Source organism: Populus alba, chromosome 1 (genome assembly GCF_005239225.2).
Source record: "Populus alba chromosome 1, ASM523922v2, whole genome shotgun sequence".
NCBI lineage: Eukaryota > Viridiplantae > Streptophyta > Magnoliopsida > Malpighiales > Salicaceae > Populus > Populus alba.
Genome location: NC_133284.1, coordinates 33,914,344 through 33,940,643, shown reverse-complemented (window position 1 = coordinate 33,940,643; position 26,300 = coordinate 33,914,344). Strand labels below are relative to the sequence as shown.

Below are 26,300 nucleotides of genomic sequence, written 5' to 3'. Positions count from 1 at the left end.
TTATTATCTTTTTTCCATAAAAAAAAAAAAAACTAGCCCAGCCAATTACGAAGCGTGGACCATCATCAACATCAATTCCGGGGTCCGAGCAGTAAATATCATAAAAGTTACGACTCACTGTGTTAAACAAATTCTTGTTAAATTGAGATTTCAATGTCTTGTCCCTTTTATGTCAGAATTGGGGGCCTTCATCTAATTTTATTAAATGAGATCTACAGACGTTCGAATCAAAATCGAAAATGTGTGTATTTTATTTAAGTTTTGAATGGAAGCTAATAAGCTTGCATTGCGTTTGTTTGATGCACAAAAGTTGGTCTAATAAATACCAAATTATAAATAAAAAAATAACCTACTAATAATGAACTGAGCATAATTGTTTTAAACCATCAGGTCTGTTTTGCCTAGCCTGGAGACAGCTATGGTTCGGGCATCATATAAGCTGTTCAATTGTAACCCAGTGGTGAAAATATCTTGTGTTCTTTTTCTGCATCAAGGTTTAAGTCTTGCTTGTGCACGCCTATCATTCTCGCGGTGTCTTACCTGTTTACTGGGCTTGCAGGATGTTCAGTGAGTCCGGGGATTAGTTGTGGTGCGTGTAAGCTGGCCCGGACACCCCGGGTTATAAAAAAAAAAATCTAAGGTAAGGGGGTCCTTAATGAATATATAAATTCAGTGGGACCATAATTTCCCTCCCCACCATACATTTAACTTTCTAGTATTTAGATGTTAAATGGGAAGTGGGCAAGTAGCATTCAATAGGGAAATAATGGTGAGGCCAATGTTGTGGCTAGCAGCTCGTCCTATGGTAGGTTGAATGAGAAGATAGATGGATCCGATAATAACATTCTCTATTCTCTAGGAGGAAAGAAAAACTAATTGTCTTATGTCATATCCATTTTTGAATGTCCCCCAAAAATTTATCTTTTTTTTAATAATAATAATAACAACAATAACAATAAAAATTAGCAACATGATAAAATTCCAAAAACCTCATTTCAAAAAACACAAAAAATATATGTTTTAGTGCATACGGTCAAATCTTAAAGGTTCTCATGTATATTTTTTTAAAAAATATAAAATCACAATTTTATCATATTTTTAAAAATGAAAAATAGATATCGTAATCGATTTATGATTATCCGTTACGGTTTGATCAAAATACCAAAAATCCCACAACAATTATTACTTTATTATTTAAAGTATTAGGCTTTAGATATAGATTTTAATACTCGAGGGATACAAAATTACATTGTAAAGTATACTCTCGAATATGAAAGATATAAAATAAAAAATAAAAACGTTAAATCTGGCCCTTAAAATAATTAGGATATAATCTAATAAGATAAAAGTTTTTTCTTGAAAAGAAATTGGTCTTATATCTAAAAGAAAACCAATAAATAAAAACATGATCTAGAAAAACAATTAATCAATAATACAATTTATTTTAAATAAAATATAGTAGAGGTAATATATTTTCTCTGTACATTACTAGTTATCCTATTTAGATTGTCATAAACCATTAAAATTTCTAATAATGTAGCGATTTTTGTATCCTATAATCATTAAACTAAAAATCCCCTTTTAATTCCAGAAAAGAGCTTCGTCATTTAATGCCGTACACGTCATGGCATCTAAAGCTGTGTGGTTTTGCTGCACGCCTCAAGAGTCTCTTTTCATGGACAGTGGAAAAGGCAACAGGATTGTTTGATGTCTCAAACCTGTGAAACTTGGTTGCTATACTGCAAGCATGTCTGCTCTCTCAGGCAAAGATTTGGAGTATCTTTTGGCAGGGTAAAGGTGACCCAACTTCTACCATCAGGATTTTTCAAGGGAGGGAGGACCGGAGGAGGAGTTCTTGCTGTCCTGTAAGGTTTTTGGACGCAACCAAAAGCCAACTCCGATGGTCCCTTCTCCCTATTCCCTCCCCTCCAAAACGTGCATCACTGTATACATCTTAATTTCGAATAAACCTTTTTCAAGAGAGAATGCCCACAAACGCTGTCAATTGATTTGATGAAACCATTTTCGAGAGATAATGCCCGCAAATACTCCAAATGAATTGACAGCAATACAGATGGGAGAGGACCAGTAGCCATTAAAATGCAGTGTTCGTCCGCCAGCGAGTTACATCTTGCAACCAGTTACCATTGAATTATGACAAATCCACAGATTTGTATTTTACTAGAGTGAAATTGACCTTCTAATTGAAGACATGCCTCTCGACAAACTGCATTAATGGTGCTTCGAGATGATAACATCCATATTAGAGGAATCTCCGAGCAGCTCATGAACCAAGAACACGCTATCCCAACATTCCTGGCTTTCAGATGGACTGACAGTTTAGAGATGCTCTTGGTTTGCGGTAACACCTGAATTAACCTTCTTTCATCCCTATCTGGCTTTTCCTCTGGTCCATGTCAAATTTATTTCTTACACATAATTGACAGTACCTTCTCTGCAGAATTATTAAAGATGCAAACTCCACTCTTCTGTTTCTTGCGATGCAGTGCCCTTGTAGGCCAATATAACAAGCAGCCCACACCACATTAGCGCCTTTACTGTGTGTGTGTGTGTGAGATTAAATAAATCAAGAACTACATGTATTAATAAATTGAAAAAAACTCATTAATACTAACTAAAAATAAAATTGAAAAAAAAAGATGTAAATTAAGATTTTCAACGTCGCAAAATGAGATATTTACTTAGTTGTGTTTGCTAGATTTTGTCAATTAAAATAATGTTTTTATCCAATAAAACAATAATAGAAATAAACACATATATTAAATCATTTGAATAAAATAAAAAGAATAAAAATATTATGCATGGCTGTACATATTATAAAAAATTATTTGATTTTTTTTGTTTTAAAAAATAAAATTCATCTATACAAAAGACTAAAAGAAATTATATACAAATAAAAAAATCACTTCAAAATTAAACACACACAAAATAATTTTATAAAAATATCTATCCAAAAAAAGTTAAATAAGTAAATTAAAACAAATCAATAAATATATTTTTTTTAATCGTAGATGAGTGATATTAATTGATTTTTTTAAAAAAAAGACATTAAAAAACCATATCAATAAAAAAAAGCAAATTAAAAAAAAATATAGCCTTGATGTTGTAGCTTAACTTGTCAAATCTGTGATCTGGGTCATAGACTTAAACGTGTTAAATAATGTATTTTTTCCTCTTGAATGTATACTTAACACACACTTTTATATATATATATAATCATCATTTAAAAAAGATGTTCAATAAACACAATAAAAAAGAAGGAGTATGAATCTAAATATAAATAAATAAATATTATGAATAATAAAAAAAAAAGCTTTAATTTTTTTTTTTTAAAAAAAAGGCTAGGCCAGCCCATTTGGCCTATTTGTTAGGGCTTGTGCTTATGAACCCTTTTTTTTCATGCTATATTTGGATTGAATGACATGTCGTTTTTCTTTTTTTTTTTTTGAAAAAAAAATCAAATGATGTATCATCTAACTTTTTCAGAATCTGATCACCCCAGAATCCAATCATCATGGTGGTTAAAAAATTAGGCCAGAAGGTTCTTTGAATTAAAAGCTCATTTTTAATTATTTTTTGAAATCATGAAATCCAAAATCAACTTGAAGCTAAAACATTCTCAGAGCTCAGATTTGTTTTTTTTTTAGGCAATTCAAGATAAGAAATCACTTAATATGAATTTCCTTCATTAAATAAAACTATTTGATACAAAAAATCGACTATTTTGGTGGCTTAAATTGACACTAATGATATTTTTTTTCTTTACACCGAAATCCAACAATCTCTTTCTCTACCTCTTTCAACTCAGATTAAAATAATAATAATAATAAATTTTTATACCAAAATAGAATTGATAAAATACTAAGATACCGGTTATTTATAGTTTTTAAAATATGAGGACCAAATAAAACATTTTACATTAACTTTAAATTCATCACTCATTTATGATGTCTTTTTTATTTCGGTACACAATATTTCAATTTCATCTTTAGCCAACAAATTTTATTCAATTGCACGTGAATTTCTATTAAAAAAAAAGTATGTAATGCATGGAAATAAAATAGAATCAAATTAAAAAAACAATAATTTACACACAGGATGAACAATGCAATAATTGCTAGCAAAGTCCAAAACCCGGATCGTCTCTGAATCACACGAGACTGGACGTCAAATAAATTGCATGAAGACAGTTGGTCCTGGGACACCTCGGAGAAATTTGCTACAGAGTACTTCAAATGGTAAATAGTTGATGTGCTCATGGGAGCAAGAACTAACAAAATACTATTATCGATAGTGTCAGCATTTATTTCACGAAAAATTATACAAGACCGAATATATTATAAATATTATCAAAAAAATAAATATTTTATTTTTAAAAATAAATTCAATCTCTATAAAAAAACAAATTACAAATAAACATAATCAGGTAAGAATTTCTTTCCACGTGTAGACATGTGTGATATCTGCTCCCCATGCTTTCTAGATAATTTGTTTAATTTAGTCCATGCTTCCATATTAAACCTTCAATTGATGAGTTCTAAATTCAATTAAAACTAAATTAATTTTTTTTTAATTGAATCTCTAATTATTAAATAGCTCTTCAATTTAGACCCATATTCAATTCCACCCCAAACCCATTAAAGGCTTGACTAAGATGAGGATAAGGGAAGAGAAAAGAAAATAGGGGACCGACTTCTAACATGTCCATAAACACAGGTTATGAATTTAATGTTAAATTCAGTTTTAACGAGGATGATATAATGTGTATTTATTTTAATATTAATACAAATGCCACTCCACTTTTTTTTTAAAAAAAATAACCCATGTTTTTATTATTCTTTCAAATTATTATCTTTGATCTTGTTAAATCAATTTGGTTACTTCTTAGCAATTTTTATATATTTAATTTCAAGCCCAAATTATATGTAAAAAACCAAGTAGAAAATTTTATGATTTGACCTACTATGACAAGTTTAATGACACCATCAACTTGTCCCCAATGGCCTACATTCTTTTGTTTTTGATGTTCAAGAAATCCACAACGATTATACTTTTTCTTTGCAAAAAAACATGGCCAACATCACCTTCTATCTTTTTTATCTAGATTCATATCGGTTTTGACCGGGTTTATTTTACCTACTTCTTACAAAAAGATGCTCACATGGCTTGCCATCTTGAATACGTACCCACAACGGTCATAATGGGCTTTAACTGGGTTTGCTTTGTAGATTATGAGATTAATCTACATAAAAATGTAATCCTTTCAAGAAATAAATTTTATTTTAATTATATTATCCATATAACAAACTATGTGTATGATGGAGCGAGCGTCATGTTTTTAGATTTTTATTATTATTAATATGAGTGTCCAAACCAGCTTACGCGTAATTCAATTAATCTCACAAACCCTAAAATTAATAGTTATATAAGCCTCCAATAACCAATATATTAATAACTACAAAGTTTAAACTTGAAATTATAAGAAGAATAAACTTTTTAATTATAAGTTTTTATCACTTATTAGATGGTTTATTCTTGGATTTTTCCAACACTTCTTATGGTTATATATGAATTTGGAAACCGTGATTTTATAATTTGGTATCAGCATCACTATTGCAACGAAATGGATCTTTCTCTCTTTTCTTTGGAGTTTCTTTAAGGAAGCTTGTTTCTGTGCCTATACGCCAAGCTGAAAAATCATACATATAAGGTGTCTCTTGTGTCATTTTTTTAAATGTATTTTTATGATTTTGATTTGTCAGTATAAAAATAAAAATAAATTATTTCAATATATTTTTAAAAAAAACATTATATCGCATCATATCACAGTCTCATAGAGTAGTAGTCATAGCTCTGTTTTATTATCAAATAGTTACTGGGAGTGCCTTGATCAGAAGAACTATTTCTTTTTTTCTAAATTCGAGAACCGACCAATGATCAACTTGTATTGAACAAATATTTTTATATGATTTTTTATCATAACTAAACAAGTCTTTTTATATGGCTTCCTTATCAGATCGGGAACGGCATTTTTTTTAGTTCCAAGCTTCAGTCTCCGTGTATGGAGTTCCGTGTTGCTCGTGTCTGGTTGCTCGTGTCTCCTTGACTCTTTAGCATAGTTTTTAAATTCTGCCTCACCTGGTACATCAATCTAAAATTTAGTTGATTTGGGGTTACAATCAAACTGGATTAAAAAAAAAAAAAACAGGAAAAGAAAAAATTTAACATGATCCGGTTGATCTAGCAGATTGACTCAGCGACCTGATTGATTCGGCAAGACCCGGCTATAAATCCGTTGATTTTTATTTTTTTTTACTAAAACGATGTCGTTTTGATTTTTTAAAAATTTTTCTTGACTCAGCCGACCTGATAACCCAATCAAAACCTGAAATTTTGACCAGGTCAACCACCAAACCGGGTCTTAAATCTATGTTCTTTAGTGTGAAATTGAAGTGAACAGTTGTGGTATTTTTATTATTTTTGATACTTGCTACACTGTTACTTAGGATAGGCCCTGAAATTGGTCAGCTCTACGCGCATATTAATTAGATGGATAGATAATACTCATTTTTTTATATTAAAAAAAATATTCTTTATATTTTATTGTTTTCTTCTTTATTCTCACCAAGAGATATTAGGATAATGCATACGAATTACATCTTAGGTATTAATATTTTGTAAATCAATATATTTTGATATAAATATACATACTAAATATATTAACATAAAGCAATAAAATACTTGTCAAAGATGAAATGATACCAAAAGATAATCAAATAACACTTGAAGATAACCATTATGAAAGGATTAGTCGCCTTGGTCTCTCTCACCAATTAGATATACACAATAATATGTGTAAATAAACTAAGTATTTCATGTTAGCATATAGTTACTGACAAGTATATCAATATCAAGACATAATAGATACTCATATAATTACCAAAGCAATATATATCATATCAAATAGAATTTAGTTCAATATAATGCGAGTGTAAATTTAAGAATGAATGAGTATTCAGAAAATAAAGCAGCATATATAAATATTTAAGAGATTAGCTAGTTGTACTCATCATATAATCAGCTTACTTATTTATTTATATTATATGCATATTAAAGAATATCTCACTCATCTAGAAAATAAAAGTAAAAGACAATTGAATGCAAAATAGAAGACTATTGAAGATCATTAAAAGAAATATTAGCAAAACCTATAACGAATATAGAAAACACTTAAAGAAATTACTCGAAGAAACGTAACATTAAAAATTAAAAACTCTAAACTTAGAGACTAAAATGTAAATATAAAGTCGAACGGATTCACTCAATTGATCCCGAACATTACCCAAACTAATCAAACCTAACAGACCCGATAAAACTCTATTATTGGGTCAACTGGTCGATCGGAATAACCAACCGGTTGACCACTATCATAAACCAACTAGTTGACTGGCAACAACTAGTTGGTCAATCGGCCAGTTCAGCCAACCAATCTATTAATTAATTAAGATCTCTGGAATCCCAATCTATCAATTTTTAAATTTGCAAACTTCATAATAACACAATCTATTCCTCAATAACCGATAATTCCAGACATTAAATAAGTTTGTTTCAAGCCAGATAACATTTTAATACATTAATTCAATCCTTTGAATCATTTTCTCATTAAAACAATAATCACTTCTTAAATCCTTTCACAATCAATCCTTAATTGAAAAAAAAAACAAAAGAAGAAGATAGTTACTTGTTTTTCCAATCTTTCTTGAACCAAGCACTTCAATTCAAAACTGAAATCCTTTCTAAATAAAAGAGGAAAGTCACAACAGAGAAAAGAAAAAAAGAACAGAGAAAACAATGTTCTTAGCAACTTTTTCTTTAAAAACCTAAGTTAATTGGGTTGGATTTGGGCTGAACCTTAGGCCTAGATTAAGCCGAGAACAAGGGTGTTCCAGTCACTGCGACACCAACACAAACTGGTATTTTCATTCTCAAATATTGGCTAGTTAACAAATAAACAAAGGACACGTCGATCTATTAGCATTTGATAAATGAATACATTTAGAAAAGAAAAAATCCCTTTTGTTAAGGCCGTATGCCTGGTATCAGCTGTTATCCCTAATGAAGACTACAGTCAAACCTCAAGGCCTCTTATAAGAGACCCAATAACTATCTCTTGAAATCTCGATACAATTGTAAATCCATTCTTCTATCCACTATGGTTCCTTCAACAAATATGTAGTCGGCACAGAAGAAAAAAATTGAGGGGTGAAAGCACAAATAAAACTATGAAATTTAGCTCTTACACATCTATATTCATAATTATTTGGGCTCCTAAAAATAATTAAATCTGAGATTGTTTAAAAAGAAGAAAAAAGGAGGGGTTTCCGCCGTGTAACTTCTGTTGCCACTTGCATTTCTAGGCATCCAGAGAGATGAGAAGCTGCCAGCCAAGATGCAAAAGAGAACGAAACAAATGTCCCGATGGATTCATGGCTTCATGCATGCACCAAAGGTTAACAAATTCTTAAATATTTAACAGGTTGCAATGGGTTCATTGCTTCAGTTTCTCTTTTTGTGCCCTGAGCAATCCTTCCTCTACCGGGTTTTGTCGGTAAAATAGCACACTAGTCGATGTCCTTCGCTGGCTCGGAGAATAGATTCGGAACAAACCACTGATTTGCTTCATTTTCCTGATACCAAACTACTCGTCATCAAGCAGGATTTGTGGTCGGATAAATCATTGGTAGTAAGTTTTGGTTGTTGTCTTGTGGACAATTCAGACAAAAAAATTCGGAATCAAGCGAAAGACAAGATAATTAAGATTTGTAAGCCACCTTCGAACTTGTTATTATCATTGGACAACAATCGATAAACCCTGCTAATAACAAGTATATTTCTTGGTAAGCTAATTTTGATATATCTAATTATTAATAGCATTAAGCACATTCATACATCGTAAAACAGAGAACTCAAAATATATTATTATTGTCTTATCTATAACATGGTCAAGAGTCCTAGGAGGCACAAGGATGGTCGGCTATTAGTACCATCTTATTCTACTCAATACCTCCCTGGGCTGATACCATAGTTTTCTCCAAGAAATTAGGCAGTAAATAAAAGTTAATATGCCATGGTACAAAATTTATTTCAGAAAGATCCATTATTTGTGTATGAAACAAACAAAAATGTACATGTCACTGGCACAAATTTACGATCAAGTTTGGAATCAGTACTTTAGATGCCAGAAACTTACAATATAAAGTTATCATTTGATGAGAATGCAACGTGCAGGTGATCCTTCTGCACCGAGCAATCTTAAAGGCAAGCAATGGATAGAATACAAACCAGGTTGGATGTCATCGAGTTTTAGGCCTTCCACAATGATGATTTCCTGAAACATACCAAGCAAATTTAGTTTTGGATGTTGATTTCCAACAGAGTCTTTTCCTCGAGTGCAAAAAAATTAAACTTGTTTTGTGTTCTTTTTTTTAATGAGGAGATAAAAAGCGAAATCAGGCCAATTGCTTCTACAGAAAATAACTTTTTAGCTCTTAGATACCAATAATAGCACCTTAATTAATTTAGTTCTATAATCATCAAAAAATTGAAAGTGACTTTCTACTGTATAGCGGAGAAGACTATCGAAATTCTGAAGGTGGCTTAACAGAAGAATCCAAATTAAACGGCTAGAAAGCTTAAATAATCGCTTCTAATCAACATGAAGAGGTGCTCCAACATGCTTCTCGAAATTAAACATCATTTAATTACTGTACACTGCATTAGTCTCACCCTGCTTTCCAAAAGAACAAGATGAGCTGGAACCAAATCACTCCAAGCAGCAACAGCTAAGTAATCAATTCCTACATTGAAAAGGAACAAATGCATAGAAGTTTTGAGAAAAACATAGCTAAAGAACAGAAGTGCTAGATTGAAGAAGGTTAGTAGCTTACCAACAAGCTTAATATCAGTGTTGTCTACCAACCATTTTGCTCCATCCGTTGTAAATCCCACAAAGCTTGTATCAAACTGATTTTTGAACATAAGTCGCCTGAAATTTTTAGTTATCAGATGCGTAAATAAATAGCTATGACCCATTTACTCATGACACTGATCGAAAGTTTTGCCATAAGAAGTTTTTAGGCTCCATTTAGGCTATGGATCGATGCAATCATAAGAAGTTTTTTTTATCCTTGATTGAAGCATGAGATGATTCCTTCTATATAAAGCATTCAATAGGCGTATCAATTCATGCACAACATTTAATAGGTAAATTTATATACCAGATCAGATCACAGTTATAAATCTAAAAAACGTTTGAACTAATCAAACCAGTTAGATAACAAAAACGAGCATAACTTTTAATTCAAATGTTAAATGAAGCTGAAATTTTGTAAGCACATTCTACATACTCAGGCCTATATAACATAAACTAGTTAGCACCAGCTAAAGTCGTTTTCATGTCCAAGTTATCACTTGGAAGTTTATGTTTTGGAATTTTCATTACTTCCTTATTATTTTTGGATTTTTTTTTTTGTTATTTTCAGATTCTTTTACTATCTAGTTGAGGTTGATTTAGTATATTATTTAAACAGTTTTGTATACTATTACTATTAAAATTATTTATATTTAAAATTAATCCAATTAGAGTTTCTTGACAATTTAATTATCAATAATCTAAATGATGTGGTGTTTTCATTGTGTATTGCCTTCACTATTCATTCTTTCACATTTTAATATAAAATTTTATATTTTTTTAATTTGGTTATCAAACTTCTTTTTCTAGCCAATAAATACATCAACCCACGTAGAATTACCTGTCGGTATTTTCTGTCCTGAAAAGAACACGTCGAGCTCCTTTGGGAATATGTAAGGACTTCATAACTTCAGCTGTACAAAATAGACAATTCTGTTGAATAAATCCTGGAAAAAAAACAGAGGAAGAAAAAAAAACCTACTGTTGACCCGTAAAAGAGCCGAAGAAAGGACATTGAGAAAAGAAAGAAAAACCAGTGCTGATAAAACTACGGTAGAAAAAGGTTGAGAATTCTCTGAGTTTGTATTTATACAATAAAATATGCACAGAGAACAAAGTGTAAAACATACCAGTTATGTTCGTCCCCCTTGGAACATCAATTAATAGCCCAGGACCTATTGAAACAACAATTTGACTAGATTTCATTAGTTTGTGTTCTGGAAAAAAAAAATCAAGATCGATCAGGTTCTCATATATACTCTCCATCTACCATACAAACCTTATTCCTTTCCACAAGCCCATTAACAAGAGAGAAGAAAAAACAGGATTAAACCAACAAAACACCACAACTATATATGTAAGTATAAGAATATTATCATTACCATTAAGTACTTCAAGGTCAAGAGTGTCCACATCAAACCCAGCATCGAAGTAATGATCATAGTAATGCCCAGGTGCATCAACGTGTGTGCCAGTATGAGTGATCAACTTCATCTCCGATATGTTGGCGAAGGACCCATTCTTCATGCTTTCAGGGAGCCTCAGGAACTGACCCAGCCCATTTTCTGATCCCATGAACGGCATGTCGCTTGTGTACCTGTGGGTTATGTCAAATATTCTCCCATCACCATACACCTCACGCCTGATTGGGATAAGTTTGCTGTCTTGTGAAGCGGGGAAAGAGGTGTCCATGCTGCCAGGGATGGTGGGGTAAGCCCCGCTGGAGGCTGCGGTGGTGGAGAGGGGAGACAGGAGCAGTAACAAGAGGAGGGATGCCATGGCTTTGGCCTAAGCTACTCAAATGACAATTGAAATCACCGAAAATTGAGTTGAAGTTACTGTATATATCTAAAAGATTACGATGGGGATACCAGTGGTTGTAGAGAAGAAGCAACGCTACAAGTTATTTATAATATTTTATATTATATTTTGAATCATATAGTGTTTTATTTCTACAACCTTATGTCATTAATTATTTTGACAAGCCAATCCGTGTTAGATGTTACTAGATTTGTGTCCCGTTCTCGACCGCCAGTCTATATATATAAAAAAATTGAATGAAAAAAGAAATATTAAAAAAAAAATTGAGGTTAAATAATATGATTAAAAAAATACAATAATACTAAATAAAACAAAAAAAAATTATTAAAAAAAGATTAAAATAACCTAACTTGAATCTACTTGGATTACCAGACAACTAAATATTGATAAGTGAAACTAGAAAAAAAAATTCAGTTAAATCAGGTTAACTCGAAAACTTCACAACTATAGATATAAGATTAGAATAATTTCATAAAAAAATATAAGAAAAAAAATTTGAAGATCAATTATTAATAAATCAAATGAGAATATGATAACTTTACATAAAGAAAAATAAAAAGAAAAACATTAGAAGCTCAATCTCTAGCAAATAAAATTTTGAAACACAAAAATTAAAAAAAAAAAGTAAATAAAAAAGTTCAAGAAAAATCAATCCCAGCCCCCCTAGGTCAAGCTACAAAATCTCTAACCTAGTCGTGGTACCAAGATAACCATGTTTGAAAACAAAGTGAATAAAATATGAAGCTCAATTAATGAAGAAGTTAATATTAAAGGATGAAAACAAAAAAAAAAAATTGAAAAAACAACTAAAAAATATATGAGTTAATCATGGTTAACTTGCAAACCTTGCGACTATGAGCACATGATCAAGATTACCTAATATAAACAAAAGGAAAAAAATTATGAAGATCAATTTCTAATAAATTAAATGTTGAATGATGAAATCAAAATAAATTAATTTTAAAAAGAATCCAAAAAAAAGTCAATTCATGTAAAACTTTGAAACCAAATACTCTGGTTATGAACAAGAAACTAACCCTGTAAAAACAAAACAAAAATGAGTCAACCTAAGTTCACCCACCAACCCTGCGACCATGACACAAGATTAGAATAACCCAATAGCAAAGAAAAGAAAAGATAGGAAGATCAATTTTAAATAGATTAAATATTAAAAGATGAAATTGAGATAAATCAAGAAATCCTAGACCTGGTTTCAACCAAGAAGCTTAATTCACAATCAATTTAATTTTTAAGGATAAAATCGTGAAAAAAATATCAATTTAAAAAACTTGCCAAAGAAAAAAAATATAGCAATACAAAGAATAAGGATCAAATTTAATAAAAAAAAACACCCATAGAGGATGAAATTGTAAAAAACAAAATCTAAACAATAATCCCAAACAAAATAAATAGCAATAAAAAGAAATTGAAAAATTAAAAAAATAAAAAGGGATGAAATTGGAAACAAAAAGTAATTTTATAGCTTATTCAAAATAAAAGAAATAGTAATAAAAAAAGAATGGGGACCAAATTTAAAATATTAAAAGATAAAAGGGGGTGAAATTGAAAAATATTTATAATTTTGTAACTTATTCAAAATAAATAAAATAGTAATTAAAAGGAAAAAACCAAATGTGAAGGAAAAATAAATTTAAGGGGCTTGTCTAAAATTTTGAAGGGGTTGATGTTGAATTTAAGGAGAAGAGAAAGAATAAGAAAGGAAAAAAAGTTATTGTCCGCACTAAACTAGAGGTTTGCCTGGTCCACATACCATGTCATCGCATAGAGGATACGAAGATGTTTCAAATGTCATCCTAGAAGATGATGTTTGGTGGTCGAATAACCCCACACACATTATCCGAACAATGCAGAGACGTCCACACATGTCAATAAGTTTTTTAAAATTAAAAAGATCAAAAAGCTTCTTAGTAATAGGCATTATATTCTTTTATTATAGTGTTAAATTAGTAATTTTATTATGCAAAAAAAAAAAATCAATCCAACCCCATACAATTTGTAAAAAATAATTGTTTCATGATTTACCTCCAATACCTAGTTCAAAGATTGAATGATTAAATTATAATTTTGTTATTATACTTTTATAAGCAATAAAGTTTTTTTTTCCTTGGGATACAATAACTTTCCTACCCTTAGTTTTTTTTAATTAAAGTACCTAATCTTTGAAGTAAAAAAATGTGTATTGTGATTGCTTGTAGACTTTTTAGATTTCCAATTGGAGGTTCCGATTTTCTTTCCCCAATAAAGTTCATTGATTTGACAGTATTGTATGCATAGTTTTTTTTTTTCTTCTTTTTTTCTTCAGTTTTATGCCAATTCTGCTTGATAGGATTAAATTTTGTTATTTGATTGCATAGAATCAAATTATCTAGCCCGAGACTAAAAGCATTTCTGCTAAAGTCATCAATACAGCACGCCTGCGATCAAGCTGATCACTCACACCCACGTTCGTCTGAAAAGTATGACTCGAGAATATCCTGAAGAAGAAGTTCAGCGGAAAAAAATGGTGGAAGAAAGGATGGATTGCTCCATGACAACAATAACCTGCCAGCATTGTTCAGAACTCCATGCTATTCCTCTCATTTCGATTAGTGAAGGAACAAACTAATGTGATATTGAACAACGTTTGTAGCCGAAACAGAACTCATGAGTTTGTTTAATGTCATAACTTCCATTGTCTCTAGAATCCCCTGTTAAACAAAATATTATATTGAATTTAAATGGTGAGAATAATGAAGGGAAAAAGCATATGGAAAAGGCACTAAACAGCGTGTTAGGAAAAAACGTACATGGATGAGTAATAATTATGAGGTGGCTAGAATTAATCAATATGATGGTTCGTTCATTTTGCTCTATTCTTACAGTGTGATCCCATGACAAAAAGGGCATTATCATAAGGGAAGCAAATGCAAAAATGAACGCAGGTGAATGATAAGAGTTGAAATCTCAAGAAATAAACATTCAAGGTAAAATAAGTTCATATACGTCCATAAAGCTAATAGAGAGTCTTCGAATTATTAGTTTCTTTACAACCAGCCTGTCTCCTGCTCTAGCCTAAGCACAACCCGTGCGCCGGTTTGGCATGGTCTTGCGATGATATCAATAACTAACACTGAATGCTATCATTTGATGAGAACGCATCTTATTGGAGATCCCTCAGCACCAAACAACCTCAGGGGTAAACAGTGGACAGAATATACTCCAGGTTGGATGTCATCCAGTTTTAAAGCCTCCACAAGGATGATTTCCTGAAAGCATAGTACCACCGTTAGTGCTTAATGTTGATCATTAACAAACCTTTTGTCTTAAATCTAAAGACTTGGGAGGAAAAAAAATCAAACTTAAATTCTGATTTGGTTTTCAAAATTCCAGAAAACAAAATGTCCTATTAACCTCTGAAGTACCATAATCCCAGCTTAGTTCTCTGCTATACAAGCCAAGTGAATGAAAATGGAAATTCAAATCTAGTGGAAAAGATTAAGTTTTTAAGGGAAAAACTGATAAAAATATTCAAAAGAAAACATTCCATAATCATTGGACTAAATATCGCCATACCCTGCCTTCTAGAAAGACAAGATGAGATGGAATCAAATCACTCCAGGCAGCAACAGATAGGTAATCAATGCCTGCATCAGGAAACAGAAAATCTTGATGGTTATATATCAGTTTTAATAGAAAAAAACAGAGCATATGAATTTGAACCCATTAAAAGTGATTAATGCGAACAACACCCAAACCACACACAAAAAGGTGAGGACTGACCATCCTATTGTACATTGTATAACAAAAAAATCATCTCAGGATGTAATAAACGATGTCTTTATGGTATAATTTATCACCATCGGAAGAATAATCATGCAAGGTTACAAGGTCCTGTCCTAGAAAGAATCTACGCAGTTTAAAATTACAAAAAAAAAAAAAAAAAAAAAGCACATTCCTGTGCTAAAAGTTTGATTCAAAGAAAGACACCCCCCCCCCACCCATCCCGCACGCACGCTCATGAAACAGGAAAACTAAAGTTTTTTTTGTGAGCAGCACAAATAAAAGATGCTCAAGCAAGAAAAAAAAAACATAAACTGCTGACAAAAGTATATAGCTTACCAACAAGCTTGATGTCAGTGTTGTCTACCAACCATTTTGCACCATCCTTCGTGAACCCCACATAACTTCTATCAAACTCCCTTTTGAACATAAGCCGCCTGAATTTTTATTAGAGTCAGTAACATAAACACAGTCCAAACTCATTTAGAAACTTTCATTAATTGAATCAAAATTCACGCAGGAGACATTTAGCTATCTTTATCATTGCACTGCAAAAAAGTTTGGATATTATGGTGAATATCCTGAAGAGCTTCAGCAAAAAGAATGGTGGGAAAAAAGATGAATTGTGACTACAAGACTCTGCAACTCGATGAAACCAACCAGCCAGCTCATTTTGAATTAGAGACAACTAAAAATGGACAGAATTTGTAGCTGTAACAGAGTCTAGCAAACTGTTTAACATGTTATAACTTCCATCACCACTACAAAATCTTTGAATTCCATCGTCATATGCCCCTTGTAAAGTCTAAGATCACTTACATCAGCACATTACAATGCACTTTGGTAGTTTGATATTATCCACTTTCCACACTCTAAATCATCATTACTTACATCCTTCTAAAGACTTAAATGGAATATAACTCCAAGAAAAATGAGAAAAGAAAATGTAAGAGAAAAATGGAAGGACATGGGTAGTAACGGTTTCTTAAGAGGGAGAAAAAAGATTCATAAATCCCTTCAAATCACACAGGATGATATGTGCTTTTAAACTGTCAAAGTTAAAATCGTTGCATTTAAATGAAACATAAAATTTAATGATAGTCCTAAGGATTTGCAATCCCTAGATAAACCAATACAACATAGAAATCACATGAATAATCCATACCCGTAGAGCTAGTAAATGAACTTGTGTGAAGTTCAAAAGCTATCTAAGTGTCAAAGAACCAATTCAACCCAATAGCTTAAGCTGTTAGGTGAGGTTCCAGGATATGATTTATATTATTTTCTAACACATCCCCTCAAGTGAAAGCCCTTTGGGCTTGAAACTTGCATAGGCCCACATTACCTTGTGCTTAATTTTTATCAAATAAATGGGAGTAGTGAGATTCGAACTCACGACCGCTTGGTCATCAAGGCTCTGATATCATGTCAAAGAACCAATTCAACCCAATAGCTTAAGCTGTTAGGTGAGGTTCCAGGATATGATTTATATTATTCTCTAACACTAAGAAAAGGCACAAATAACGAGAAGTACTTCAGAAAAAAAGTAACCATACACCAAACAGCACTTGCCATAGAAAAACAGTTAAACAAGACCAAAAAACAATTCAAAGAATAACTAATTATGGCACCATAACAATTACTTAAGCAACATCTGATCAATTCCTTAACCTCCAATGATGGAATCCTTTTATGGTTAGATAACAATAGGAAAGTATCTTCAAGAAAATAATGGTACCACACAAAAATTGATGAAACTGTTCACCTGTCAGTGTTTAGTGTTCTGAAAAGGACGCGACGCACTCCCTTTGGAATGTGTAAGGACTTCATAACTTCAGCTACAAGATCATGCAGTATTATTAAATCCCCAGGGAAAAGGAAGGGGATGAGGAAAGCATAGAGGACATAAAAAAAAATAGTAATTAAAAGAAATACTGATTACAGCTTTTTGCTGGGAAGGGGCAGTATGACAATAATTAGCAATACATACTTGTCTAAATTTTACTGATACTATTACTGGCTGAAGTTACCAGCACTAAATTTAAAGCCTTTATATGGCAATATATTGAGGTGGTTACATAGGAATAGCCATTGTGTGGAAGGTAAACTGTGGAAGCTATTAAGCCACTATCTCATAATTTATTGTTTTATCAGATGAATCCATAATTAATTACCAACGAAAATAAGCTAAACCAGATTATCTTTCTCACCCCTGAAATTAAACTAGCACAAATTTTCAGAAACATTATCCACACAGATGCAATGGCACAAAATTGTATGACTTGAATTTCAGATATTCTGCCTAAGGTTCATTATTAGCAATTTAACAGACTTAAATAACCCAAAATAGAAGTTCAAGGAAAATACTAATTTGTTTCTGATTTCAAGTACGAAAAATACATACCAGTTATATTGGAATGCCTTGGAGCATCCACTAGCAAAGCAGGACCTATAACAACAAAATCCCACGATCAAGTTAATAAATTTTCTTTCTTTCTTTATGTAAATCCAATGCAAAACAAAGGAGAAGTAATCAAATTATAGAGATAACAAAACACAGCAAGCAAGTTTTGTTCTTTATCATCACCATTAAGGACTTCAAGATCAAGAGTATCAACATCGAACCCAGAATCAAAGTAATGATCAAAAACATGTCCAGGTGAGTCAACATGCGTGCCAGTATGAGTAGGTAACTTCATTTCTGAGTTGTTAGCGAGAGACCCATTTTTCATGCTTGCTGGTAAAGACAGGAACTTTCCCAACCCGTCTTTAGAGTCCCAAACCGGCATATCGTTTGTGTATCTGTGACTTATGTCAAAGATTTTACCATTGCCATAGATTTCGTTGCGGATTGGAATCAGGTTGTCGGGTTGGGAGGAGGAGACTGAGGTGTCTATGGTGCCCGGGATTGTGGGGTAGGCGGCGGTTGAAGCGGTGGTGGAGAGGGGAGAGAGGAGGAGGAGGAGGAGGAGAGGGATCATGGTTTTGGTGGTGGACATGGCGAAGTAAGGAACGAAGTGTTTTTTTATGATTGTTGAAATTGGATTGTCTTCTCGCAAGTAAGTTGTTTTGGGAAGCGATGGCAGAGCCTAGGGCCTAGGGGACGTGGATTATATGTGAATTCTCAAATTGAAATTTAAAAATGATCTAAATTCTAAAGATCACATTATAAAATCTGGGAATCTATAAATTTATAACTTGAATGAGATCAACAAAATTGCCTCATGATACTTCTGGCTAACAATGTTATAGGTGGATGGATTTTCTTTTTCAAGGTGGTCACCAGAGAACTTGGAATTCATAATCCATGCTGAAAATGAGTATAGAATTATTATTATTATTATTATTGGTATAAAGCATGGTTATCAAACCTGACCCGGGATTGATCTGGCTAAAAAGTCGTGTCCCGGGTTATATAGATTGACTCAGATGAACCCAATTTAACTTGGAAAAATTTTAAGAAAATATATTTTAAGTTTTAATATTTCATATGAAAAATTTAAGAAACACTTTATTTGAATATAGGCTAGACATATTATAAATAATGATGTTTAAAAGATTATTTCAAAAAAAAATTTTTTTTATTTTACATTAAAAAAATATTATGTTAGTATATTATCTTTTTAAGTTGAAGTATTTAAACCAAAAGGATTTTTTTATTTTATATTGAAAAATAATAATTTTTTTCTTGTGAACATAGAGTATATATATTAAAGGGCTTCAAATTCCACACTGAAAAAAATAAAATATTATTCTAGTATTTATATATTGAACTTTGAAAGAGTTAATAACCAACTAATAATATATATATATATATATATATATATATATATATATATATATATATATATATGGGTTTTTGACCAGGAGAAAAAATATATTTGAAAAAAAAATCGGGTCTCAAGGGTTGTATAGGTCACAAGTCAACCAGGTTTTTACTCATTCCGATCTTTTATCTTACTTATATTGGTTAAGTTATTGAGTTAACTCGTTGAGCTGGTCCAAGTTTAATAAGTATGGTATAAAGTATAAATTATTAAATGATGTTAGTTAACCTGTAATTTAGAATTAGAATGATGGAGGAGACTAATGAAACGACTAACCCTTTGGATTTTGTCTTTTTCAGTCTTAGAAATTCTAAACTTGTGGTAAATATTTCAGCACAGACAATCTCAACTAGAAGGAGTTAATGATCATTCAATGATAAAGTCAATGATAAAGTCAGTATATATAAAAAAGATAATAAATATTTTTAAAAAAATTAAATTCAAGAAATAAAGATATTTATTCTTAAATTTTAAGTGGATTAATATTATAAAATATATAAAGTTTATCTTACGAGATAAAAAATTATGAACTCTTACCTAGATGGTTTAAGAAGTATTTATGCTCCCTAAACCTTGTTGTTTTTAGAAAAAAGGACTAGAAAGTCTTCTACTTTCGACAACATTAATGAGAGACAAATATTTTATATATATATATATATATATATATATGAGACAACAAGTATAGTAGGTCTCTTAAGAGATATTGTATTCACCTATGAGCATATAAAAATTATTATATTAATACAAATGATTGTTCTAGATAATGAAAAGACATGTCAATTTATTATACCTTAAATACTTTTATTTTAAGATATCATCTAGGATTGAGTATATAGAGTGTGTTTGGTATTGTGGTAGCTGTTGTGGTTGTGGTTTAAAAAAAGTTGTTTTATAAAAAGTACTTTTAGTTGAGGTTGGTTTGAAAAAATAGGTGTTTGGTTAAAACTGTGGTTGAAATTGAGGTTGAATAAAAAGTAGTTTAATATATTTGGTTAAGAGTGCTTTTGAAATTGAGATTATAAAATAATTTTAAAAATATATATTAATACTGATGATTTTTAATTTAAATTTTATGGATTTAATTATTGCTATTACTTCATAAAATAAATAATATTTTATATAAAATTAGATAAAATATTATCAGGAATAAAATTGATTTGATATTACAGTGCAAGTGAATTTAATTCACTTTTTTAAATATATACAAAAAACAAAACACACTTAAAAAAAAAATAAAAAAAAATAAAAAAAAAAAAGTTCACGTGAACAGTGCAATTCATTTGCACTGTTCTCGCGAACAGTGCAAATAAATTGCACTGTTGGCGTGCACAGTGCAAATGAATTGCACTGTGCACGTCAATTAATTTTGAGAAGCAGCCAGGAGCTGCTTCTCAAAATTCGCGTGTAAAACGCGAATTTTTATCGTTTTTTACCTTACCAAACGTATTGTTTTGCTGTGGTTGCTTCAAACGCAGAAGCAACCACGCAAACAAACGGACTCATAGTCTTAAAACTTGGTAATGATTGAGTCAAAATACATTGGGTTTGGTATGTTTATCAAACTCAAAAAAATTAGACTTGATTGATAGCTAAATTCTTTAAGTATAATATGTTTATCAGACCCATTTTATTTAATTAAGATTTCTATAAAAACCTTAACCAAATATTTTAACTATCATATTTCATTGAGTCCAAACTTCCGTCGTCTTGTATGATTTCTTGAGGTTCTGAAATCAAAATTAGAAATAAAATTCATCAAAATGAGCTTAAATAGGTAAAGTTACTTGCAATATATTTGGGTAAGCAATCAAGTGTAAGCAATTGGATGAAATTGTTTGACCTGATCTATACAGGATATGGTCGGCTCAAGAATGAACACCATGTTGGGGAGGGCAAATACAAATAATGGAAACATGCCAGCTAATTTCTAATCCTTTAATATTTGTTGTTTTAATTTTTATTAAATAAAAAACCAGCCTGACAATTTGCCTTCGAATATTCAGTTAGGTATCTTTGAAACAATATGTATTTCCATGGCGTCATCTGCCCAGACACATCCATGTCTATTTAATTTCTTCATATATCAGTGTGCTATGTGTACTGTTTTATATAACACGGACAATTGCCCTTTTAATATAGTATTTTTCTTATATTAAAATATTAATATAATAATTTTACAGGGTTAATTTTCTTTATTATCTACAAATTAATTCAACTTTTTTTTTTCTTCTTTCATTATTGTTCATGCCTTTCTCTTTTCTACAAAATTTCTTTTCCAGTCCTAAATTATTAATTAATTAAACAAGTAATCTTTTATGCTTCACGGAAATTTCCTTCATCTTTTCTATTTGTTTCATTATCTAATTTTAGTTTTATTTTTTTATAATTAGTTATTAAAAATATTGGGGTTTATAATAATTTATGGGTTTGTTGAATTAATATGTGTATGGATAATATTATATGCTAATATATATGAATTGAAATGAGTTTTGATGAATTGATAAGTATTTTGCTATGAATTTTCATATAAAAAATGATGGTCATGAATTTTATTAGTGATTAAAAATAAAGTACATGAGAACTCAAAATATTAAGGACATAATAGATAAATTAAAAAAAAATATTTAATATTTTTATTTAATCCACTTGTACAAAATAGCAAATCAGCAAAAATAACATTAATTTGTGACAATCCTTTTAAGTTATGATTTTAGATATTATATACCATATATCAGTATATAATTGTTGCCAAAATTTTCCTAGTCTTGAAAGATTTAGAAATAGATAAATAAAAGTTTGTTGTATATATTAAGAAGGATATTTTTAATGTGAATAAAAATAAAAATTATTGTGAAGCAGTTTTAAAATATAAAATCTCGAAAAAAATAATTATAATATAATTTTTTTTAAAAAGTATATTCTTAAATTAATTTTATTTGACTTGAATTGATACATATATTTTAAATTAATTTTTTTATATATAACACATGTTAATATAATATATAATATATGATATATATATATTTATTAATAATTTACATCCTCCTTTAAAAAATTCTGACTCGGCACTGGAATAAACAATAAATAGCTGTTTTGTTAATGAGAACGCTCTCATCTAGCACTTTGCTCCGTTGACCAGTAAAATCTTTCGTGTTTTGGATTGATCAGGTAGCTATATATGTTCAAGAATAATGTTATTCGGTGTTTTGATAATAATTAATTATATATTTAGATTACTATTTTTTTTAAATAAAACTCATAGGTGATTGGTGGTAAAGAAAAATCTGTTTCTACAATAATTATGACATGAAAGAGGAGGATTGGGTAATCCTTCGAAGTTGCAGTAATTGTCTTATTAGAAAACTTAAACAAGTGTTTCACCTTGTACAGGATGCAGAGATTTGTGGCTCGAGATATATTCTACGTGTTAGTTAAAAAACAAAATAAAAAAACTCGACGATTTATATGCTAGTAGCCCACTAGCCCCGAGTTATGCAATTTGTTTATACAGAACAACTACCGAGTCCGAAGCTCAGCCAACCAAAATTCCAGATCATGCACTTGGTCATCCTAGCAAACAGTAGTACTAAATGTCTTGATTCAAACATGTACATGTCTGAGCATACATCAACTCGACTCTTTGAAGTGTTGTCCAGCCATACATAAACTCATCGAAGCTCCTATCCCACACAGACAACCCTCCAACTTTCTCCACGCTGCCATTTCTTACCTCTCAAGCCCCCTAAGATCTCTAACCAGCAAAAATGGTGCCTAGCATCATTTCGTTCCTGGTTTCCTCCTTCATTCTTTTCAACACCAAAAATCTCGGAGCCGTGGCTCTCACTTCGCCACAAGACATCTCAGCTCTCAAAGCCTTCAAAGCCTCGGTCAAGCCAAGTTCAATCCAGCCATGGTCTTGCCTAGCTTCATGGGACTTCACCACCGACCCCTGTGCCTACCCTCGTCGGACACACTTCACTTGTGGCATCACCTGCTCGCCTGACTCAACTCGAGTCACCCAACTCACTCTTGATCCAGCTGGCTACTCAGGCCAGCTCACCCCACTCATCTCCCTACTCACTAGCCTCACCATCCTCGACCTCGTAGACAACAACTTCTATGGCCCTATCCCCTCCTCCATTTCCTCGCTTATCAACCTCCAAACCTTGACCCTGAGTTCCAACTCGTTCTCTGGCGCAGTCCCTAACTCAATCACCAACCTTAAATCCCTCGAATCTTTAGACTTTTCACATAATTATTTATCTGGGTACCTCCCGAAAACCATGAATTCAATGTCAAGCTTAAGAAGACTTGATCTTAGCTACAATAACCTAACTGGGCCCTTACCAAAACTACCTTATAACTTACTAGAACTGGCTTTGAAGGCCAATTCCTTGTCTGGCTCGTTATCAAAATCATCTTTTGACATGTTAACTCGGTTAGAAGTTGTTGAACTCAGTGAAAACTTGTTCACTGGCACATTAGAACCCTGGTTCTTTCTCTTACCTGCACTTCAACAGGTTGATTTAGCCAATAACAGCTTGACACGTGTAGAGATATCAAAGCCTAGTAATGCTAACAGTGACCTCGTTGCTGTCGATCTTGGGTTCAATAAAATCGAGGGGAATACCCCCTTGCATTTTGCTGATTATCCGCTGCTGTCTTCGTTGTCACTAAGGTACAACCGGTTACGTGGCACGATCCCATTGGAGTATAGTCGAAAGAAGAGTTTGAGAAGGCTGTTTCTCGATGGGAATTTCTTGATTGGGAAGCCACCACCAGCTTTTTTGGCCGCCGACACGTCTGTTTCCGGTAGCCTCGGGGATAATTGTCTGCAAGCATGCCCAGGTTCGTTTCAGCTGTGCATGCCTTCACAGAAGCCAAGTTCCGTATGCAAGCAAGCCTATGGTGGAAAACCAAGGTCTTAATTTGTCAGATTGTTATATAGATATTTTTATTTTTTTATTAATTACACGAAATAACACTAATGTGTATTGAGAGTTTTTAAATAGTGACTGGTCACTTTTGGAAATGAAAGGATAAACGAGCCTGGCCTGGCCCTGGATTGTATATTCTGTTGCCTTGCTACCTTGTAATGGCACTTTTTCTAGATTTTTATTATGATCAGTGTTTTGTGATTTTTTTTATTTAAATATTATATTATACAAAACTCTAAATGTATGACAATGTGAACATATTTTCCTGTAGATTTACTATTTAAAATTGTGCTTTTTTTATTTTCAATATGAATTTTTTTTTTGTGAATGCTTTTTTTTTTTCCAAGTTAAAAATAAATTGAATCAAAGTTATTGATAAAAAATAAAATTGAAAGATAAATAATCAAAGTACAAAAGACACTATAAATAAGTGATGTTGCAAAGTTTACATAAAAAATTTAATTTAGTCTCTAGACTTTATAAATTATACCTCCAGAGTCTCTTATTATTCTTTCAATTCAATTTTGGTATAAGATTTTGTTGTTTTTCCATCTCTGATTTAAGAGATGAGATATAGATTATCGAATTCTAACAATAAAGAGAAAAAAAAACATTTATGCAAATTTCAACAACAAAAACAATCGATTTTCATATCAAATGGTTTTATTTTATGAGGGGAGTTTAATTTAAGTATTTTTTAGTACCTTGAAAATGCCTCAAAAACATATTTGAGCTCATAAGATTTTTTGTTTCAAATTGATTTTAGGTTTTAAGATGGTTAATGAGTTTATTAAAGTGTCTAGAGTGTTTTTTAGGTGTTTTAGATCAAAATAAGTTGAAAAATAGATTTTTAGGTTAAAAAATACTCGGCCCTAATTTTTCAACACCATGGTGACCAAAATCTAGGTAAAATCAAATGACATATCGTATGATTTATTTTTTTCAAAAGCATTTGGGGTGGATCTCATTTGCAATTTCATAACTTATTTCCGGATTATTCTTCAAATTCATTTTCTTTTCTTCTATAATAAAATAATAAAATTAGGCTCTCGATTTCATCTAAAATTGCAACTTGATTTTTCTTTATTTGAAATCATCTCAGCTTACTTTTGCCAAAATACTATTTTTTATTTTATTTTTTTGATTTTTTATTTTGGAAAGAAATAAGATGAATTTAGGGAATAACCTAGATATGAGTTATGATAATTATCCCTTTTTTACAATATTTACGACAAAAAATCTTGCAAGAGACTTTAGATAAGAAAAGAAGAAGAAGAAGAAGAAATGGGATATGAGGGACACATCAAATTAAAAAATGGTTAATCCTTCTAGAAGTCTTTGAAGTAAAGGCTCCAAAGCATGCACAGAAGGAAAAAAGCACATTATATTGCCTTCACGTAAGGTAATCATTTATTTTTATTATTTTTTATTTTGAAAATAAAAATAAGCATTTATAGAATAACCTATAAATGAGTTATAACATGCAATAAAATAAATATTAAGAGCCCAAGCGCACATTCCCTTACAAAATGGACAAGGCGGGTTGGTTTAGGCTTTTTTTTTTCTTCTAAATTTGTTTTTTTAAAGTGATATTTTTGTATATGTATTTTATTCAAAATTATTTTTTTATTTATATTAAAATGTATACTCATTCTCTCATTTATTTTGTTTATATATTATCTTTTAAATAACAATTATTTTTTAGTTATTTTCTATACATTTAATTTTTGAATAGACTATTCTAATTCATCTATAATTTTTTTTATGCTTGTATAAATGAATAAATATTTATTTTTTGATAATATTTCTAATTTGTGTAATTTTACATAAAAAATATTTTATTTTATCCAATAAATTTTATACATATCAATTTCTATTATCATTTAATTAGATAAAAAATTGATTCTAGTAAACAAATCCATTCAACACATCTTCATTTATCGT

At 31.0% G+C, this 26,300-nt stretch overlaps 3 protein-coding genes across 4 annotated transcripts; 1 reads left to right on the top strand and 2 right to left on the bottom strand.

Annotated features, from left to right (window-relative positions):
• Window positions 1–8,149: 8,149 nt before the first annotated feature.
• On the bottom strand, window positions 8,150–11,906 carry LOC118055437 (cyclase-like protein 2). Of its 2 annotated transcripts, none has more exons than XM_035067346.2 (7): window positions 11,374–11,906; window positions 11,122–11,166; window positions 10,833–10,905; window positions 9,969–10,066; window positions 9,808–9,878; window positions 9,272–9,409; window positions 8,150–8,719 (listed from the first exon to the last, which is right to left on the bottom strand). In XM_035067346.2, exons 1-6 carry the CDS (start codon window positions 11,768–11,770, stop codon window positions 9,284–9,286), a joined length of 810 nt encoding a protein of 269 aa, XP_034923237.1. In that variant the 5' UTR covers window positions 11,771–11,906; the 3' UTR covers window positions 8,150–8,719; window positions 9,272–9,283. The 2 variants fall into 2 exon arrangements, with proteins under 2 accessions (XP_034923237.1, XP_034923235.1); XM_035067344.2 differs by having other exon boundaries at window positions 8,150–8,708.
• A 2,853-nt stretch (window positions 11,907–14,759) lies between these two features.
• On the bottom strand, window positions 14,760–18,689 carry LOC118055436 (cyclase-like protein 2). The gene is made up of 6 exons (XM_035067341.2): window positions 18,180–18,689; window positions 17,997–18,041; window positions 17,358–17,430; window positions 15,932–16,029; window positions 15,386–15,456; window positions 14,760–15,078 (listed from the first exon to the last, which is right to left on the bottom strand). Exons 1-6 carry the CDS (start codon window positions 18,589–18,591, stop codon window positions 14,953–14,955), a joined length of 825 nt encoding a protein of 274 aa, XP_034923232.1. The 5' UTR covers window positions 18,592–18,689; the 3' UTR covers window positions 14,760–14,952.
• Window positions 18,690–22,903: 4,214 nt separating this feature from the next.
• On the top strand, window positions 22,904–24,540 carry LOC118055433 (uncharacterized). The gene has a single exon (XM_035067338.2). The coding sequence runs from the start codon at window positions 23,184–23,186 to the stop codon at window positions 24,345–24,347; it is 1,164 nt and encodes a 387-aa protein (XP_034923229.1). The 5' UTR covers window positions 22,904–23,183; the 3' UTR covers window positions 24,348–24,540.
• The last annotated feature ends 1,760 nt before the right edge of the window (window positions 24,541–26,300 follow it).